At 43.5% G+C, this 21,081-nt stretch overlaps 1 protein-coding gene across 7 annotated transcripts in view; it reads right to left on the bottom strand.

The window, feature by feature from the left end:
• Positions 1-7,655: 7,655 nt before the first annotated feature.
• The window catches only part of NDRG2 (NDRG family member 2), a 41,014-nt gene continuing 27,588 nt past the window's right edge, over positions 7,656-21,081 (bottom strand). For all 7 annotated transcript variants that reach the window (XM_063301020.1, XM_063301018.1, XM_063301016.1 and 4 more), the window contains 7 exons: positions 20,154-20,257; positions 18,917-18,961; positions 15,723-15,774; positions 15,500-15,547; positions 14,560-14,595; positions 11,307-11,358; positions 7,656-9,737 (listed from right to left, as the gene is read on the bottom strand). In XM_063301020.1, the coding sequence (XP_063157090.1) occupies positions 9,577-9,737; positions 11,307-11,358; positions 14,560-14,595; positions 15,500-15,547; positions 15,723-15,774; positions 18,917-18,961; positions 20,154-20,257 (498 nt within the window). In that variant the 3' untranslated portion in view covers positions 7,656-9,576. The remainder of the gene's footprint in view (positions 9,738-11,306; positions 11,359-14,559; positions 14,596-15,499; positions 15,548-15,722; positions 15,775-18,916; positions 18,962-20,153; positions 20,258-21,081) is intronic.

A 21,081-nucleotide genomic window follows, 5' to 3' on the forward strand; every position in this document is an offset into this window, starting at 1 on the left:
TGCTGCCAATGAACAAACAGTTACTGGATGATGTCCTAATTTATTGTAGCTTGCAATTTATTGTAGCTTAAGTTTCTGCAGGGCAAGGCATGAAGCATAGAAGATAAATGACCTGGGCTTATTTGGTATTCTTGGAAACTTTCTCCCAATGCTGTTCAAGTACAGGCATGAATTTGTTTTATGTCATATGTTTTATGTGATGCACATTGGTGCCAAAAATCCTAACTACTTATACGAACTAATGGGAGCAGAGCAGCAAGAGGAACCAACAGCAAGGTGGCACTTAATTAATCAATAGACATCCATACTGCATAGTTCCCTTAATGGCCAGCAGAGAGCAGTAGCTCATCACAAACCCCCACAGTTCTTTGAAGCAGTGAAATAGATACTACTTAAGTTCTCAGGTATTATGAAAAAATACGTCCATCCTAAATTGTCTCCCCACTCCATAGGAAGAGCTGGTACAGTCTGTGTCTCATCTAGTCAATGTCCCTCATTAGGGTTTGATTGCTAAGAGTCCTGCTTTCCAAGCCATTAGCTCTTTAGTACTGAAATAAAATACTTTTCTTACCATGTCCATTGGAATATCTTTCATGAATTATTTTTAAAATAAAAACCCTTACAGGTTTTATTATACTGAGGATCTATCCACTCTTGCCTGCACATTTAATTGACATAAAGCAATTGTGATCTCTATTTTCAGAAATAAATTCTTTGTTCTCTTGGTTGGTGCTTCTAAGCTGCCAGTTCCTTCCCCAAACTCATCACTTCAGAACCTCTTATTCCCCTTCTAGGACTTCTTGAATGTCTCCACTTAATTATGGTGCTCATAACACACCTGATGCCAACAGAAGAGAAACCAATGATCTGTCTTTCAATACAAAAAATATAGACACTAGATTGAGTTCTATTCTCATTTTCCCAGTTCCTGCTCAGACTTCTGCACATTTCTTCAAAAGTACAGTCCCCAAATAAGCTTTAAGAGGATAACTGTCCATAAGTCTATCTAGTATGTGTCTTTAGACCCACAGCCTTGATTAGTTTCATCAAGTCAAACAATCAGTGGGGCTAGGACTAAAAGGGAGATTCTTGTGGACCCTGCCCTGGATATGCTTAGCCTTGAAAAGACTGAAACAAGGAGGGATATGATAGCACAGTTGAAAAACATAATGGGAGAGTGCTACTTAAAACAGAAGGCTGTGAGCTGTTTCCATCTATCCCAGAATGTATTCGATGTGAGGCTAGACAACCAGTTCAGGGTGGCTTTAATTCAGATTCCAGCCCTGAGCATGGGATTGGATTCAGGAACTTAAATGATTTCATCCAACTCTAGGAGTCTATATTTGGATTTTGGTGCATTGCTAGAACTATCAAAATGGGGAATAGAAAAATCTGCCATTTTCCCTCTTAACAATGAATGCTATTGTTTATTCAATTGCCAGTTATCTCATTTCTCTTAGTAGTATCTTCAAGTGCATCGGTATAGATGTAATGGTCTGATTAATGATGTACCTCTTAAAACATTCCTATGATTTGCAAAGTGCATTTGATTTCAAGGTATTTGAATTGATATGTGCACAATATTGACATCATGCACTAAACAGCATTATTTTCACTTTGTAGATGTGACTCTTCATTTGACAAGAACACACAGAGATAAGTGTTGAGAAATGTTTTAACATCAAGTCCACAATTGGACAATGAATGAAGCAAATTAAAGACCACTGATTTCAACAGCTGGAAGCCTAACTTCCACTCTTGATACACACTCACATACCTTCCCTTCCCCAAATAACAAAATTCACAAAATAACAAACCAAGACTAGGAAGAGGACAGATGTACTCTCCGTTGCAGAAAAGGAACTTGGACAATAAGTTCAATGTTCCATTTTCCTACAGTGAAGGCTGACGCACTACAGTGGGACTTAGCAAAGTTGTCCAGCTAGGAAGGAAATACAAAATCAAACAGTTATGCCTTAAATGACCCCTCGGTTGAAAGAGGCTTCAGAAAGTGCATCATGAAAGATGAAAGAGATTCTAGATATCCATCAAGACAGCGCTGACAGCAAAGGTGCCAAAGCTGCCACATTTTGATTGGCAGGAGCCACTGAGCAACAAGACAGCGCATGAGATCTATAAGCCAGCAAAATGCATCCTGGATAGACATGGATATCGTCCCCACAGAAACTGCAACCCAGAGTTGGCAGCTGACAAGATATGAAGATGGTCTGAATTGATCAATTCTCAACACGTCAATATTAATGGCTCAGCAGCTTCTGCCACTGCTTTTCTAGCAGAGCTTTGCACTTAGGACAAGAGGAATGCAGAACTAGCTTTTGGTTGTAATGGAAAGAAGAAAGTAAGATTACCACCTCGTACAATAGAGTCTGAAATTATGACATACCATTGTTTTTTGGAAGATCAGATGGCCAATGCAGATACCCTTCTGGCTAAAATAAAGGCTACTTGGAGGACAACTTCCCAAGACAGAGACTTTAGGGACATCAGCTGCAAAAGCTCCCATGGAGGATGTGATAGAATCTTTAGAACCAAACTGAATTCCCCAGAAGGGAAGCAGTGTACCAAAGGAGGCTTCAGGAGTGTTATACCAGACAGAAATCCTTGATGTATAAATGGGAGGCTACTGGCTATTCACCTTTCTGCTGTAGAACTAAAGGCAGCACAGAAAAATATCTGTAGAGTGTTTGACTTGAGACTGCTGAAAAAAACAATAGGAGAAATCCTTCCTCCTTCACACCAACAAAACGCTCTTCAGGTGAGTTTGCAGATGTGAATGGTGGAAGAGCAGCGTGAGGTGAGAATTGTTACTTGAATGAGAATTACATCCTAGCTGGGCAAAGCGATCCCTTTCAATCTCAGGGTGGGGCACCATAGCCAGGCCAGCTCCAAGTGAGAGAGTTCTTGGGACAGGAGAGCTGCCAATACAGACCCCCAAAATTATGGTGGGCTGATGAAAAAGATGACAAGATCACAGAATCAGGGTCTCCTGGCCAGTTTGATGATACAGGTAATCTCTCTTCGCTCTGCAGACTTACTGGTCTGGAGCAGTGAGAAAGTGGGAAAGGCATAAAGCAAACTTTAGAATGGGCAATTCGGAGGTCAAGCCCCTATTTAAAAATGGAAAAATGTTGATAGAAGCTGCAGCGCTTCTGCCGTTGAGGAGCTAAAAGTCCTTGTGATATAATGGTTGAGGCATTCCCCTAGGAATGGGGAGCTCTTAGCTCAAGTCTCTACCCAGCCATGGAAACTCACTTTGAGCCAATCTATTAGCCCAACCTACCTCAATGCATTATTGTGGGGGGAAAATTGGGGAAGGGAGTGCCACGTACATCACCTCAAGCTCCTGAAGGAAAGCAGTAAATAAATCTAATAAATAAAAGGGTCCAGAGAGGATGGTAGCATCCCCTTTGATGCCCAGCATTTTGTGAAATTCTAAAATGAAGAACAGTTTGGTTGCTTCTTCCACATCTCCCTGTTAGTAGGGAGAGAGGAGACAGTGTAATCAGACCCTCTGGAATGGTGTTACAATGTCCCTGGATTGTCAAGGCCAAGCTTAGAAATGTTTCGTTAAAAGAAACTTGGGGATGCCTGAAACATGATGGAAAAGATGAACCGGAGGAAGTTTCATCTTTTCTCAATGTCCTGTATGGAGCTGGCCACCAGATGGCGCCGAATGAACGGTCAAAGAGGGCAATTCTTGGCCTTTATTCTTTGCAACCCAATGGAATATTGAAAAGAAATTATGTAAAGGAATTGGGACACTATTTGTCTGTCAGCAGGGACACTCTCTGAAAACAGAACAAAACTGGACCAAATTTGGGGTGGTGGGAAAGCCCAACCAAAGAAAGCTGGAGTGTGAAAGTGGTCCTGAACTGGCCTGGGGTTGAGGAGAAACCCCACCCACCCATGCATCCCCATGGGAGAGGCAATCCTTCATTCTATGCCCCACTTGTTCTTTCTTCCCAATCATATGATTCAAAGCTGAGCTATTTTTAAGGGGTTAGAAAGATCCCCATATCCACGCTCTGCCTACTTCCCCTATCTTTTTCTGCACACAAATGGTGAGCCCTAGCAGCATGGGTTGGTGGGTTCTTTGTTGTATTCCTGACCACTAAGGTCCCAGTTCTGGAGAATCACAGAACCCTTGAGCAACAGAGGGAGGCAACTCAGTTATAGAGTGCTCCAGTTCTGGAATTTTGGATGCAGGGAACAGGGGTTGGACTAGGTGATCTCTGGGATCATTTTTAGTTCTATGATTCCTTGTTATCAGAACTCAGGATTGACTCAAAGGACCATGACTACAACACAATTAGTTAAGGCGGGGGAGTTGGCAAGCTGCTTGGATGGTGATGGTGGGAAGAAGCTGATGCCCAGTTGTGCTGTGGTGGCACACAGTTACATGTAAATAATTGGCACAAGACACAGGCATGTATCTGGATGGACATACCAATGGAAGCAATGCAGATTATAGGACAGCTTTCTTGATACACATCACCAGATTTGAATGAATTGCGCCGCAGGCTGTGCACAGATTGGGCGCTCACCTCATTAATTTAAAGGGGAGGTGATTTTATTTACATTGGTGTAAACATACTCTTAACAGTATAACTTTGCTGGATCGAGCCAATTCTGTGTCACATCAGCTGCACCCAGGAAGTTCACTAGGATGGGCAGGAGAGTAAGGACACTTTCTGCGTCGTGATTCCATATTCAAGGCATGGCTCCTGTGATTCTGGAGCTAGCAAATAGCCATCAGAACTAGTCGCGCAGCGATCCCTACTCTCCTCCGCGCGCGAATCTGCCCGCTCCCCGTTTAAACCTCTCAAAATGGGTGCCATCAAATGGCAAAACCCAGAGTCGAACTAGCCTGGATTGGGCCCATCCGAGACGCAGTTTTGTTTTCGTCCTGCCCTGGTGCGCGTGCCTCCAAAGGGACACTTTGACAGCACCCCCCCCCGCTCCCCCTCCCAGTGGACTGCAGGGTTTCTGCCTGAGACGCTGCTGTTGCATACCAATCTCCGCTCTCCACGCCGCCGCCTTTCTAAACAAAGGGCCTTCCCGCCCTCTCGCGGAATTGGAGACCCGACCCTCGTTCAGTGTGGAGTGAAAACAACGGGCGCGGTCACGTGGCCTGGCGCCGGGCCGAGGCCTTTTGCGGAAACAGGTTGAGAACTTCTCGGTGCCGCAGAGATTGATATTCTTTTTGTTCTCCGAGAACTCACAATAAGAGGCTTTGGTCCTCCTTCGCGGGCAAGGAGGGAGAGAACTTGGCAATGTGCGTGCTGTTTTGATCTTGGGGCTATTTGCTGGCAGAAAAGTGGGGGAGATTTACACTTTTGGCGCTGAAGAAAAGGTCAGCTTTACTGGACAGAAAGTTTGGGTGGAAAACAGCCCTGCCTTCCGAGTCTTGAAAAATCCCTTCCCTGGGTGCTTGAGAGAGATTTTCGGACCAAAGGTTGTGTAAGAGATGGTTCAACACATTGCACAGTGGTACCATTTCATCATTTTTTTAAAAAAAATCACCATCTGTAATAAATTAACCCATTTCTCTGTGTCCATGTGTGCCATTTGAAGGGACTTCTTTAATGTGGGAGAAGGTTGGGGGTTTTTTGCCTTAGTTTTTTTTAAATGAAAACCAGAACTGGCCCTATTTTTCACAGAGCAATGCATCTGGCTCAAGACAGGATGAGTGGTGAAGGAGAACAGCAGCAGTGTGTGTGCTGCGTGTGTCGCAACAGCAGCAGTGTGTGTGCGTGTGTTGCAACAGCAGCAGTGTGTGTGCGCGTGTGTGTGTGTTGGGGGAACATTGCCTTTGCTGCACCCCTTAAATTAGGCTTTTTCCAGGGGGGTGAACAGAGACATTGCTGTATGCAACTGCTTATTCAGTCAACTTCAGACTGGCATCAATGGTGCTCACTGGATTTTGTCTTTTGCAGCAAAAAATGGCTTGGGTGGCCCTGAACCTCCCTTTGCAGGTTGAAATTGTACAGTCCAGAATGTTACTTTGGTCTAATCTGATCAGATCTTCACATTTCCTGGTCCTTTGGGTTTCTATCCTCAGCTTGTCAATTACTAAAACTGATGTGAAAATCAGGCAACTGGTCTTTTTTACTCCTCTAACATCTTTTTCTTGAACTAAAACCAAACTTTTCTCACTTGAAGCTGCTATTAAATTACTTGTGGAGTGAGAGAATGAATCCAAGTGGCTTCTGTACGGTACTCTCTTTCATTTCATTGCTAATAGCAACTTGGGGTAGGTGGTGAGAAGAATAAAGAAATGGCCAGAAAGCATTAAACATTATCTCCCAGAGCATTAAGTCTTAGGCTGTAAAAGCAAAATAAACAGTAAGAACAAGACAAGGTCCCTAATCATTGGTCTGTAACCTTCCCTGATGCATCACACCACATTTGGATAAACTGTCAATCAGAAAGAGACAACCTGGTAGCTTCATATAGTTGGCCTTCTGCAATCATCCACCTGAATCAGCAGGGCCAGTGGCAAGTTGTGATCTAAAAAATGGGAGGACAGGAGATAGCTTTGATACAGATAGTAAATACAGACCTCTCAATGAGAAGAGCCACTTGGAGCATGTTTTTCAATTCTTTCAGGGTAGGTTTAGCTGTGAAGTGGGAATTCTAATCGTAGTAAGCAGTGATTAATTTTAGATTTGGCCCACAACCAAAGGATTTATTTTCTTATTACAGAATCTTGGAGCCAAGGTGGCTGGAGCAAAAGGTTGCTAAAGAAAGGAAGGAAGCTGCATCTGTTAGAATGCCATGATTAAAGTGGAATGTGTGGGCAGGGCAGTCCAACACTCGTTCTTGCTGCCAACTTGCTGGGCATCTGTAGGCATGAGAATACTTTCAGCCTCAGCTCATTGGCAGTAAGACAATAACATGTACCTACCATCCATACATTACTAAACTTGTATATGAATATCCTGTAACTGAAATATTACTAGTGGGACCTGCAAGAAAATACTAGCCAACACTTCCCAACACCTCCATGGCCGTATTAGATTCACATATGTTAAGCTATTATGTGGTTTGTCTGGTTTTGACTTGGGGTGATGGGTGACTCTCTGTGATTTGTAAACCCTTTTTTATAACAATGTGCTTCATGAACCCAACCAAATATGGTTTACTAAGTATATAAGCAAACCACAGCTTAAATCTGTTTCCAGTTCGTAATGTGTAAGGAGCTCCATTATCTGCTTCTCTTTTCTGCTGAACATCTTTTGGTAGCTAAGCATCCTCAAACCTTGTAGGGCTGGTTTTTTTGGGCGGGGGGGAGAAGGGGGAAGCTGCCTCCTCATTTAATTTCTAAGAATATTTTCCAACTCTTGCGACAAGTGATTCCTTCTTGTTTCCTATGGCCCAATTCTGGTGTCAGAGGTTAGCTTTTACCCGTTAGTTCATTTAGGAGGATCTATCTTGCTTGTTGTGAATTTCTGGGAGGCATCCAAATTGTCCATTCCTGAAATACTGAATGCTGATCTGACATCCAGCCTGACTCCCTGAATTTTGATTTTTATTGCAGTCTTTGGTGAGCTTCCCTGTTGAACAGAAGCTACTGTCGTCTGTGCCCTGCATGCGTGGACTACCTCTGTCATAAGAAAAGAAGCAAAAACTCATTCCTGTAGACATTTTTATTATTAAGAGTGGGGATTCACCACTGACTGCTCCGGGAAAAATAAAGCAGAGCCCACACATTCTCAAATACAAGGATCCCATTACATGTGGGAGTTAAAGCTCTAGCTGGAGTCCTTTTCAAACAATTCCCCTTTTTACAGGCCACTGAGCAATTAACTCCCAGTGCCTATTCAGGTTAGGGAATAAGATATCTTCTAGTTAGACCAACAACTTTCAGGTTTCACTGGATGCCTTAGGGCCCTATTCAGGTTTGGGCACCACTCAAAACCTTACATCAGTGTTTTTTAACCGTGGCAACTTTAAGATGTATGGACTTCAACTTCCAGAATTCCCCAGCCAGCAAGGCTGGCTGGGGAATTCTGGGAGTTGAAGTCCACACATCTTAAAATTGCCAAGGTTGAGAACAAAGCCTTACTAATACTCTCACCTTCAGCAGCTGGTCCAAAGTTAAAAGTTTGACCCTTTAAAATATCTTGCATTCCTTATTCTGTGAGATCAACATGGCAAACATTATCTAAACATTTAGGTTTTTAATACAGCTGGTAACATTCAAAGAACTGATACAGTCAGAATCTGATTACAGAGTTCATCCTCCATGGCACTATGAGAGCCCTGCTCAAAGCCAACAGCCAGAACCCACTAAATCAGCGCTTGGTGCAAAGGAAAAAAAAAAAAATCACAGCCAATGACGGTTGGAGTCTCCTCCTTTCATCTCCTTAACGTGAAACCACAGAAGCATTGGCTAATGTCATTTGTGCCTGGCACAGCTGCAACAGTGCAATCTGTCTCAAGCTGCCCGCTGCCCCCAGCGTTTCCCAAAAGGAACAGTCCCACCCTCCCCAAAGCCCCCCATTTCAATCTTGCCCAGCCTCCCAATGCCCCTAATCGCCAAAAACAGTTGCTGTCTTAGCAGGAACTGTACATGCACACCACAAAGCAGCTACCATCTATGAAATTGGAAGGGATGGAGGGCAAAGAGGAAGTGTACCCTTTGACCAGGGAAGGGTGTATGCACAGGGGGTGGGAAGGATATAAAACAAAAGCCAAGAGAGATCATAGAGGGCGGAAATGGAGGATTTGGTTTAATTTTAAAAGGTCAGTGGAAAACAAAAACGTGTCTAAGCCCCTGGAAGGAACCAGAACCTCAAGGACAGTTTGGATGGATGGAAGTCATGAGAGATGAGACCGAGGCAGACAAGTACAAGGGTATAAATGAGGTGGCTGGTGGAAAAGGAACTCCTACTTGGGAGCACTAGGTCAGCATGACAGTAGCAAGGCAAGTCCTTACTGGGGCTTGTGCATCTCTCTTGTGAGGTCCTGCTTTTATTTATTTTTCCTCCTATGTACACTCCGGAGGGGACAAAAGAGAGCTAGCAAGGCAATGAGATGCCATCTGGCTACTCCAAGAATATATAGCTCAAGATTTAAGGGGAGGAACAAGGGTTAGTTATGATTATACAAGGGGGAAAAAACAACGCCCAGTGATAATCCAGACCTCCTATAACAAGGAAGCTAAATGTGCGAGAGGATTGGAGGACACAGGGGAACATCAGAGGAAGTGCGGAGTCTCTAGTAGTTTAGAAAACGTGTAGCCTTCCATCCATACCTTTCTAGGTACTGGGGATCACTAAAGATACCAAAGGCTGACAACACTAGCTTTAAATTACGGGAGAAAGGAAGGCAGGGCTGGCAAGGAAGGCGTGTATGATGTGCTGGATTAAAAGGTTGGGGGAGTTAATGTTTGTTTTAAAAAGAGTAAAGTCGCATCCCATCTGGGCCTCCTTGGACTTTTAGTACCGTTAGGGGAGATCGTCACCTGGCCCAGTGGCCGGAGTGCATTGTGGGATAGCAGAAGGAGTCCTGTTCAGAGGTGGGAGGCGGTCTCATCCCCTGGCCTGGAGCTCAGCAGGACACCTCCATGGTGGGGGCAGGTGGCTGGGGGGCTCCTGCCTCGCTGCTCTGGGACAGGGTGCGGGACCGGGAGCGATTCCCGTCCCCCGAGGCGGCGCTGGACAGAGAGGCGGTGCGGGAGCGAGAGAGGCGCGTCATGCAGGACGAGGCCACTGTTGAGAGGAAAAGAAAGGGGGGGGGCAAAGTCAGATAAAGTTCTTGCATATTATAGAAGGCTTATCCCCATCCCAACCTCAATTGCCAAGACCTTGTTGTGAACTGAGCCAATGATGGAGCAAGTGGCCCTTGTGTGGGAAGGAGCAAGCCTAGCAAGGAAGATACCAGGAAAAATCAGGGAATTGTCTAGAATCGGCCCAGCTCAATTCCTTGCGAATTGGGTGCTCTTTGAGATCTCAAGAGCAAGTATGAGGAAGCGAGAGCTGCTTAGGGCCTAGAAAGGGAAGCACCTCTCAAAAGAAGCCTATCTGGGTCTCCTGTGTGCAAGAGAAAGTCAAGGAGAAAATTTCTAAACCCTCCTGAGTTAGAAAGCTTATAGGCCTTGCAGATTGTTTGCAAAGGTGTTCAATTGACAGCCTGCAACTGCACACTCTTTTCCACACAGTTGGCACTAAACCCCATCTTGGCTTGCTGGCTTTGGCCCCAAACAATGAAGGTGCATACCATCAGCCCCTGCATTCCCCAATATTTAACAGAGCCCCTTAAAGGTATGGAGTGCAACATGTCATTTGTACGCAATTAGTACATTGGCATAAAATGGTTAATCATGTGAGCGGTTTTACTTTGAAATCAAACCATAGTGCAGGATTGCTGGCAGCCCCTGTATGATATCATACCAAGGAGCATCCCCAGCACTTGGGCACACAACAAAAATCCAAACAAAGCAACATCTGCTTTCCTACTACCACAGCAAACAACTCAGTGTTCCCTAATGGAAAGGGGAGGTTGTGCATTGGGGAGTGAAGGAACCATAGGAAGGGTGAGCAGACATATTGGAGGAGAGGATTACGGATGATGGGGGAGAAATACCACAGAAGGTACCTGACCCCTGACTCAGTTTCTTGTCCAGTACATGAGGGACTGAGGAGAAACAGGAAAGGATACCCTTAGGCTAAAATGACAAAGAAGTTGGCCTCTGAATGAATGGTCCACATTGGCTGTTGTTCAAGGACTGAACTGGTAGGTTGCTCTAACTGAGCTCTAAAGAGCCATGGGGAGAAGTTGGATATATAAGCGGGGAAGAAAGAGGGGATGAGAGGGGCCAAAGAGAAGGACAACTTCCAAGCGACCTCAATTATCGTGAAGCATTCTGGGTGGAAGGCCCAGCCAAACTGGGGGCAGCACTAAGGCTGGCTGGTGAAAAAATGGACAGGTAGTCCCAGTAATCAAGTTGTACAATTTTTGCTGGGTTCATGTACTGCCCCAAGCCACAATGTCGTCTTCTTTTTCCTGGTTTAGTTTGTGATCCCAGCCATTATCGCTTGTTAACCATTACTTATAGCTTCATGTATTATGCAAATTTATTCAACTGTGGTTTATTCAATAGACCACAGATAAACAAACTACAGCTCAGTGTGATTTGTGAACACAGCTTTAGGGTACACAGGGACCTTGTCAGCAATGCCTCTGCCCTTGGCTAAATGAAATACAAGGCTTTGCAGCCCAATAACTCATGAACTTTGCGGGCACAGAGTGCAACAGAGGATCTCAGATTCAATACTTACTGTAGCCCATTCCCTGCACAAAATACTTGAATGCCTCCGTCAGTTTCCCAGGCTGAAGGATAGAAAAGAAAGAGCAGAGAAAAAGATTAATAAAAGTTCATATATGGAAAGGGGGGGTGGGATGGAAAACTCTTATAGTTCAATTACTTGCTTTCTTTTTCCAAATTACTGTTCATTGAGTACATTTGTGGGGAAGGGGACCCCCAAAGATTAGAAAAGCATCTGACACGGGGACCCCTCCAAAGCTCTTTTTATGAAATCCATTAAAACAAATCCTGATTTCCTCACACTGTGGGAGAAGGTCCATTTCAAGCCTCCCCCTCTTCCTATTTTGCATTTTGAGTATAAGACACCCTTTAAGCTCTTACCACATTTATTTGTTAAATTTATATTCCACCTTTCATTCAGGAACTCAGGACAGAGTACAGAGTGCTCCCTCTTACCATTTTTCCCCACAAGAACAACTCTGTGGAGTAGGTTGAGCTAAGAGAGAATGGCTGGCCCAAAGTCACCCAGTTAAACTCTATGGCTGAAGGTGAATGAGAACTTGGGTTTCCCCACTTTTAATCCAGCACCTTCACCACTAGATTAGATGTACACACTAAAGAATACTGTACTGTACACATCTTTTGCTAAGCCATGATGTGGTTTGTAAACTATGGGTTACCACTTAGTTTAGTGTGTAAAACCAGGCATTATGGTTTATTCAACAAAGCACAGATTCTGACACACCATCAGAGGAATGGGAACTCAGCCACTGTATTCACGAAATGCATTTTAGCCATGTTTGCAATACTTGATATAGTTTCTTTAAGGAACAGCCTCAGGTAGTTACTGCCAATTTTAAGAATAACTGAAAACTTCATAGAACTATAAGTTTCTTTAAAAATTAAACTACAAGTTTAGGTTTTTCATGTGATTTGGGTCTCTTCAGACTTCCTCCGCTCATCAGTGGGCAGAGAGTCAATGCTGAAGAAGACATGCTGATTGGGAAGAACGTGGCCCTATTTTTTTCCATGTCTTCCTGTACTTGGGGAAGAGATGAAAATGTTCAACAAACAAAGTAATTTCTTAAATCAGAGGTGGGCAACATACTGTCCTCATGCCTTCCCCCAGGCTCTTTTTTGTAACTCCCACAGTTCCCTATTGCCCACCCAATCAATGGCACATTACTTTTAGCAAGTTAAGAACTTAAAACTGGTGTTTTTAAACCTCTGGTAGATTTAGTAGTTCCCACTCACCAGAGAGCTTTGGACTGAAAAACTAAGCAATTGGGCCTGGTTAGCATGTGGATGGGAGACCACCAGGGAATTACAGGACTATAGGTCAGACTGAGAAACTGAAGAAACATCTCAGAAAAAGGTAATGGCAAAAAATTCCATATTGTTGCCAAGAAAACTACATGGATGTGGTTTTCTATAAAGTCACCAAGAACTGAGCTCAACTTGAAAAAGATGTTTCATTTTGTTTAGATTTAGCACACTTTGTTTTTGAAAAAGTTCAACGCACCCTCACTCCTAAAACAAAACAAAAACAAACAAACAAAAAAATTCATGTTCTACCTTTTCTGTTGATGCCATTCCCTCTGTACCCCTCCACCCCCCATGGGTCCTTTTTAAAATAAGAGCTTGATCCTCAGCCTCAGAAATTTTGCCTGTCTCAGTCTTTATTGAACAATTCCACCATATTCTCCAGACCCTCAGAAAATGTTGGAAGGTAGTCTGTGATTTTTACCTCTGCTGACCTGAAATGCTAAGAATGAGAAGTGAAACTTACTTCTCTGCAGGTTGTACAGCAAGAAAAACCTTCTCAATCTTTTTCCACAAAAGAACAGAAAAACAAAAACAAAACTAGGACCCTGGTGCTTTAGAAGAGGTCTAGTCCAGTGCTGAAGATTAGAGGGAACTGTCAAAACTCTTCTGGATTTCTCTTCTGCTTTTTTAAACTGGGCTTCTGAGGGCAGCTGCAAAGCCATCCAGTTCACCTTTCCCATAAAAGTCCTGGAACTCAAGATCCAAGAGGAGGGAGCAAAGCAAAGTTCCTCTCAGATGAGAAACAGAGCCACTAGCTTCATAGTGGGTTCAACTACATTGCAGAACTGCATTGGAAATCAATCAGCTCAGTTCTCCAATGTTGCTGATGTGGGAATGTCTGATGTTTTCAAAATGGCATGGAGTACTTGTCCAGAAGTGCCCATAGATTCCTCATCTGCTTCTCCATTTCAACAGGCCCTTTTTCCCTCTGCAGTGTTCCAGACATATGTTTGCAGGGCTAAATTGGGGGGAGTAGAGCAGAAAAGGAGAGGCTATTCCCCTAACAAAGCCAACACTTTAATGAGATTTTATTTGGTGTGTACAACTTCTCAATAGTAATTACCTACTATTTCTTCCGGTTTCTCAAGAAAGGTATAAGCTGTATTGAATTACAAACTAAAGTTCGAACTAGCCAACTTTTTTTCAACCTACTGCACTGTGTGAATTTAGCCCTTCGGATTAGTTTATAATTTAATGTTTCTGCATTGATGCAATCACATTTTAACTCAAGTGTATAGGCTACCTATAGGTCGGCGGTTCGAAACCGCGTGGCGGGGTGAGCTCCCGTTGCTCGTCCCAGCTCCTGCTCACCTAGCAGTTCGAAAACATGCAAATGTGAGTAGATCAATAGGTACCGCTTCGGCGGGAAGGTAACGGCGTTCCGAGTCGTCATGCTGGCCACATGACCCGGAAGTGTCTATGACAACGCCGGCTCCAAGGCTTAGAAACGGAGATGAGCACCGCCCCCTAGAGTCGGATTCGACTGGACTTTACGTCAAGGGAAACCTTTACCTATAGGCTACCTACTGAACCATAAACTAACCAGACAGGTTGGGTTTATGCAAAACGGTAGATTTAAATGTGAGTGGCTAATGGCATTATCTATCTAATTATCTGTCTGTCTGTCTGTCTGTCTGTCTATCTAAGTTTAATATTTATTTAAATTTATTAGCTGCCCAACTCCAGTGTACTCTGGTTTTGTGATTTGTGCATAGACAGTCTGTGGTGCATGGAAAACAGGATTAACTGAGCATATTACAGGTCTGCTACCATAGGTAAGTATATGACATAAATGCAGCCACATTAAAACAAAGTTTTAGGGAAGGAGGAATGATATATTAAGAAACAAAGCACTATTTTCTTTTAATATTTTGAAATGCAAAATTAATTCTATTTCTGAATCATCTTTCTGAGCACCAGGTTATATCAGCACATCTTACCTGGGTCAGTTGTGGTTGTCCTCCTGAATCTGCCATCTGCAAGGTAAGAAAGCAAAACCTAAATAAGCACACTTGCCTAAAAAGTAGGGGAACTGTCCCCAATCTGGCCATCTTTGGTGCTGATTGACAGGTCTGGGAACTCTTCCATGTTGGGGAAAACTAGAGTAGGGTGTGTTTACACCAGACTGCTGACTTGGTCTGCAGCTACCCTGTGGGTATATGATCTTGGATGCCACAGTCAAATGGGGAATGCCCATCTTTGGCAGCAAAAAAAGTAGTTGGAAAATTGCCACTTTCTGCTTTTAAAAAAATTAAAGAAAGAAAAATAATCTATGGTAGCATGATCAAGTTAGCAGTACCATAGGCAAAATGGTAATTGAAACGGGGGTGGCTGAGTGGGAGCCTACCAAGCTTCTGTCCCTTTCTGCCAGTTTTACCATCTCACATAACTGCAGGGTGGGGAAGTGAAAAATAAAATGAAAAGAGAGGTAAAGTTCCAATCGAAGCAAATATTTGTAGCTCAGGGTTGAACTGTGGAGTCCTTGGTGCTCTCTGAGCCTTGTTGTTTTCTTGCAGATGTTTCATTGCCAGACTAGGCAACATCTTCAGTGCGAAGAGGGAGTGGGCCTTGCTCTCGAGAGCAAGGCCCACTCCCTCTTCGCACTGAAGATGTTGCCTAGTCTGGCAATGAAACGTCTACAAGAAAACAACAAGGCTCAGAGAGCACCAAGGGCTCCAGAGGTAAAGTTGTAGAGTGTTCCTCTTTTGGTAGGCCACTCTAGAACTTCAAGTGTGTGCCAGGAGGAGGCACACTTTGCTAACCTTTTCCTTTTGTGCTCAGACAACATGGGTGACTAAGGAAGGTCAGGTTAGCCCAAAACAATCCTGGGAAGAGTTGCTGCAAGTTGGTATTTGGATACATTTGAAATGCATAGCTTACCTTGAGGAAAGAGGTCTGGGTGGGATCCAGTTTGGAATTACACTCCACCTGGAAAGAGAAGAAAGGCAGATAGCATGAATCTAAAATAAACACAAGGTAAGAAGGAACACATCTTTGTTTCTAGGTAAGGAAAGAGGTATGGACTAGTGGTCCAACAGGACATATTCAGTAGCTTCCTATCATTTTGTGAAGCTTTTAAAAAAGAGAGGCCCTCACCACTTACCACAGCATCTTCATGCGGAGCCTGATCTCCCACCACCAGCATTACAGGACATCTGGCAAAGGGCAGGAGAAAAGGAAAGCGGTAGAAGGTTAGAATTGGAGGCCAAATTACTATAAATTGCTTGCAGTAACCAGTTCTGGAGTTACAAACTTAGAGACTGACTCCAAGTTACATAACAGAGCATAAATCGTCTGATCACAGGGGAAAAAGCAACTGAGTAATCAAAATGTCAAAACAAAAAAAACAAGAACAATTAAGCTTTCACTTTTTTCTTGCCAAGTGTGTTGGATGAGTGGGAATTATGGGGCAAAACATTTGGAAGTAGTCAGGACCAGGAAGGTTGGGCTAATATTAAGCAAAATATGGAGGGAGGGACCAACGAGGAGAAAATCCGAAGTCACAGAGACTACAAAAACTATACTTGGTTACTGAGTTAACTGTTTTTAGAATCATACAATACCTTGATTCGGAAACTAATGAACAGGTCCAGGTTGGTACATCATGCTAAGCCGCAAAAAACTAAGATTTGAATGCAGCACCAATGCATCCCACAGGTTCTCTCTCTAGTGACCTAGTTAAACCTGCTGTGTCAGCCCAGCCAGTGTCTATGAATTCTAAGGGGCTTAAGGTGGATTGCTGGAGTTACCATTCAGACCACTGGGCTGCTGCTATGCAAGAGTTAAAGTAGCTGCTGAAGACTTGAATCCTTTCCTTTCTCTGCCTTCCCACACAAAAAATAATAGCTGGCTGATCTGTTCTTTTCTCCTTCCATTGTTTACTTTTCCATATCAATCTTTCTAGTAATGAATTTTCCCCTCGTGCCAGAATAGGGAGGCACAGGGAACATTCGTGCTTAATATAAAGCGAGATAAGGAGAGATAAACAAGAGACAGAAAAACATGCCTTATGTGCTATTTGTATTTCCCCCATCTCTTTCTGTCTGAGGGTGCCTTTGACTCCCACCCCCATTGCCCCATCATGTTCAGACAATGACTTGGTTCGCTTAACCATGTTTAAAAATCCCAACATCTGGGTTCCACACACTAAGTCACAAATAAGTAAACTAGATTTGGGTTTATTTGTGACATGAGCCCAGCCAACTTAGCACAGCTCAAGAAACAGTTGCTGAAAGAGTCTCAAACTTCCAAATGACAGTTTTACTGTAAAAAAAAAAATCTTCAAGAAACAAACAAACAAACAAAATTCCCCTTGAAACCTGGGAAAACAGGACATAGGGCCAGTGTCCCAGCAAGATTTCTTCAGGGTTCATTCATTCTCTTGCATTTGGAAGTCCCTCAAAGAAAAGGCCAAAAGCCTCTCTCTATTTAAGGGGTGGGCAATCCCCAGATTGCACATTGCTAGACCAATTTGTGCGGCCCCAAAAAATGCATCCTCATATTGCCTCAGATTTTTGGCAGGGACATCAATCATGTTAGTCAGATGATCTTTCTTTGAACTCTCTGAAAATTAAATTCTCTGAATTTAATAATAATTCTCTGAAAAAATTAAAACAGACAAACTGTGGGTCCTAGCTCCAACAGTAACAATAAGTGAGGAGGCTCAGTTTAGAAATCCCCTTCCTTTTAAATCACAGTTTCAAAGAGAAATGAGCCAGGCTTGTTTATGTTAATTGAAGTGGTTTGCTGCTGAATTTCTGTGGCTGCCTTGACAGAGAGAAAAAAATTATTTTGCTGTTCCTCCTCACCTCCCTTTTGGCCTCTTCTATGTCGGACTTACATATCAGATGACAGGAGCAGCAAATTAATTTTCCCCTAGAGCAAAAATATAGAACAAGGAGGCCCAATTCCCTCTTGAATTTGGCAGAAAAACCAAGTCCCACGTGGATCAAAGGACTCCTTTGCATTCTACCAAAGTTGCTGGCATGAACACCTGAACAGAAGTCTTGCTGAGTTTATATAAATTCTGGATTTTGAGCTGTGCAAACAAAAATGGAATAGCTGTCTCCTTTAGCACTCCTTGGGGATTTCTTGTCTTTACAGGCATTTCCTGTATCACCCAGAAAGCTAGTAGGTGACAGCTAGGAATAGCAAAGGGATACCGGGTATTTGGACTTTAACGGTAGCAATATCAGTAGCAAGCAAAGAATCTTTCAGTCCAGCCCTCTAAACCAGGGTTTCTCAACCAGGGTTCTGTGGCATCCTAGGGTTCCGTGAGAGGTCACTAGGGGTTTATTTATTTATTATTCAAATTTAATTACCACCCATCTCCCCCAAAAGAGGGACTCTGGGCGGGTTCTCTGGGAGATCAAGATTTATTTTAAAAATTATTTCAAATTTAGGCAACTTCACATTAAGGAGGTGTTTCATTCTTCATTTTTTGTTTAAGAACACTGTTAATACATATATAATGTGCAGGGGTTCCCTGAGGCCTGAAAAATATTTCAAGGGTTCCTCCAGGGTCAAAAGGTTGAGGGTCTAAACAGAGACCCACGGAAAGGAAAAAGAAAAAAAATATTTCTTATATTCATACCTAACTTAAGCATGTCTTTTTTTAGTCCCACATTCTTTGAGCTAGCACTGTGACTTCTCTTGCCACTTCTAAAAGTTATTCACATGGTGACACCTTTTATTTTGGATTAATTAATCATGCAAGCAAGTCCCTGAGGCTTTGGATTGAGGAACAAAGAAAATAGAAAAATAGAGAAATGTAAGATTAATCAGAATACAGTTAATTAGACTGAAAAGCAAAAGAGCAGATGGGGGCACTGCTTCATTTTTTTAAAAGTTCTTTTTGAGTGTTTCTTCCTAATGATTTCAACCCCACAAACCCAGGTATAGGTGTATAGATATCAAACACCTGTAAAAAGAGTTGCCGGATTTTAATGCTTTAAACCACACTTTTTCTGGCAATGAGAAACCATCATTTCCATCTCCACACTGTGAGAAGTTTCATTTGCAGGATATTAAACTCCATAAGGGCAGGTTAGCCCATATTTTTCATTAGCTTGGCAACCCCTTACAGCCATGATTTTTAGTGCCGAACTAGACCAAGCTGTACGGATGCATAGTTTCACCCCATTACTAAGCTTTCCGTTTTAAGAATTCAGCTGTACATAAGTTAATTACGTGTGAGCTCTGTCAGAAATGTTAGTGGCAGTTTCGAATGGAATAGGCATAGGACAAATACGTAAGCTCAAGAAGATGCAAAAAGGTCAAAGACTGGTTGGAGCTTACTTGAATGTGATATCTCCTCCACGCTCCAAGCTTAAATCTCTGCGGCTGTGAAGAAAAAGGAAAGGAATGTAAATCACTGCTTCAGCCTCCTTAGGGTAGAACAGCGAGTTCATTTGGCTCAGGGGAGGGGGGGCTGATGCCCTCCAAGTGGGTCTGGATCTCCCAACTCCCCTCGTACCCGACCACCGGCCAGGCTGCTTGGATGATAGGAGCTGGGCGCCCACCTGGAGAGCCATCGGTCTTCCCCCTGGGTTTATTCTCCTTGCCTTGCAGAAATCGCCACGGGCCGGTGGGCCAGACCCACCCTGCCAACCTCATTCTCTTGTGGGTGGTTTGGGCAGATATTTTGCCTGGAGACAAGGCTTTTTTTTTTGCAGCGCTGGAATGTTTTGAAAAAGGAGCAGGTTGCCCTTTGCTCAGCCGAATTAAGAACTGGCTTCGTACAAGAGGGAGCAAGTAGACAGCAAGGTGAGCTGGGACAGCGAAGGGCAGGGCAGCAGGGGGTTCGGAGATGTCCAGGGCGACTGTGGCTGGGACTGGGCTGGGAAGGCTGTGGCTTCCTGGGGAGAGATGGGGTGGGGAGATAGGTGGGTGGGGGGAGTTGTCTGCCTTTTGTTTGTTCAGTTTCTTTGGTAACTCAAACAGGGAGAATAGTTGTTGTTGGGTATTGGTGAACACTGGCGTGTCATCCAAGATGTTGTGGCGTGTCACCTTTGATATGCGTGTCATAGGCTCGCCATCACTGTTTGCACAGCACGGAGACTAAATTTATGATTGAGTCATATGAAAGTCGCAACCCTATTAGAATGGCAATTCCCTAAGCTGGAAACTATGAAGGGACTCCTGGAACAGGCCTGGAAAAATCAATTAAATAATTACAGAATCTTGAACTCTTGAAAGACCCATCCAGGCTCAGCTTCATTTGGAGTAGGGGGCTTTTTCAGGCCTACTTGGACAACCTACAGGTCTGCGTCTGACTATTTTAGACGCAGACCATGGACAGCTGACGCATCTCTGTAAAGAGTACATTCTTCTCAGGCACTGATCTAGGCCTACCTGCATAGGCTAGCCATTAAGAGGAAAGTGTTTGAAAGGTTTCCTGTTTGGGCTGGGTCTTTTGCTTGGCCATCCTATCTCTGTTGTGTCCTAGCTTGTTTTCCACCCTTAGGACTGTTCTGGCAGCTGCTGAGAGCTTAACCTGGACTCAGCCTTGCCCTGGCCTCCCTGCCCCCACAACCTGTTGTAACTGCTCCAGTAGAGTTGAATGTTGGGTAAATTTGTAGCATGACTCAGGATATCCCGCTGTTGTTGCACTATCTCAGTGTTCTTGGAAAGTTCCTCCTGCAGAAGAAGAGGAGTGTTACTCCTATAACTAAATCTCACTGCTACTCCATTAAATTTATCTAACCTCTAGGGCTGCCAACTTTTCAACCAACCTCTGTTGCTTGGGGCTTAATATCAATCCCCTTTGGCAGGAGATTTGCTGCTCTCCATGCTAAGAAAATTTCTGCCTGTTGACTTCTGCACCCCCAACTGATGTTAAAAGCACTAGAATAGATGCAGATTTCTTCTATCACTTTCTCTTAAGCCAACTATAATTATAATAGTAATTATTATTATTATTTTGCAGAAATGCAAAGGAAGTCATACCAGTGCCATTACCAACTCTTCCCCTGAAAAACCCAGAAGTATGAAATATCTTAAGGTCTCTTTTATTTTGAGGTGCACAATGGGCATCAAATCTAAGCACTATTTTTTGACAAAGGAAAACCATCTATTCATCTAGATGTAGAAAGACAGCATGCTGGCTCTTGAGTTTAGATGGTGATGGACTTTGCAGTGGGTTTCTCTTCTGTGTCATCCCGCTCTGATTCTGAACAACCAACTCAATTATCAGTAGAATCTCAAGCAATGTGCACCCTTCTTCCCTAATGATGGCTTAACCCCTCTTCAGCAGGCAATACTGGGATGAGAATAATACAGTCCTCCTCCATTTTTTACTTAAAGAAAGGAAGTTCCATGGTGGAAGAAATATTATTTTCCCCTTACAATGGTTCTGTTGCGAGCATGGCTGTCAAATGGCAGGACTGGAGAGTATTAAATGCACCACTGGGAAGGAGAGATCAGATCCACTGCATGATATTCTTCTGTGCAAAGCTAACGGA

Source organism: Candoia aspera, chromosome 4 (genome assembly GCF_035149785.1).
Source record: "Candoia aspera isolate rCanAsp1 chromosome 4, rCanAsp1.hap2, whole genome shotgun sequence".
Classification (NCBI taxonomy): Eukaryota; Metazoa; Chordata; class Lepidosauria; order Squamata; family Boidae; genus Candoia; species Candoia aspera.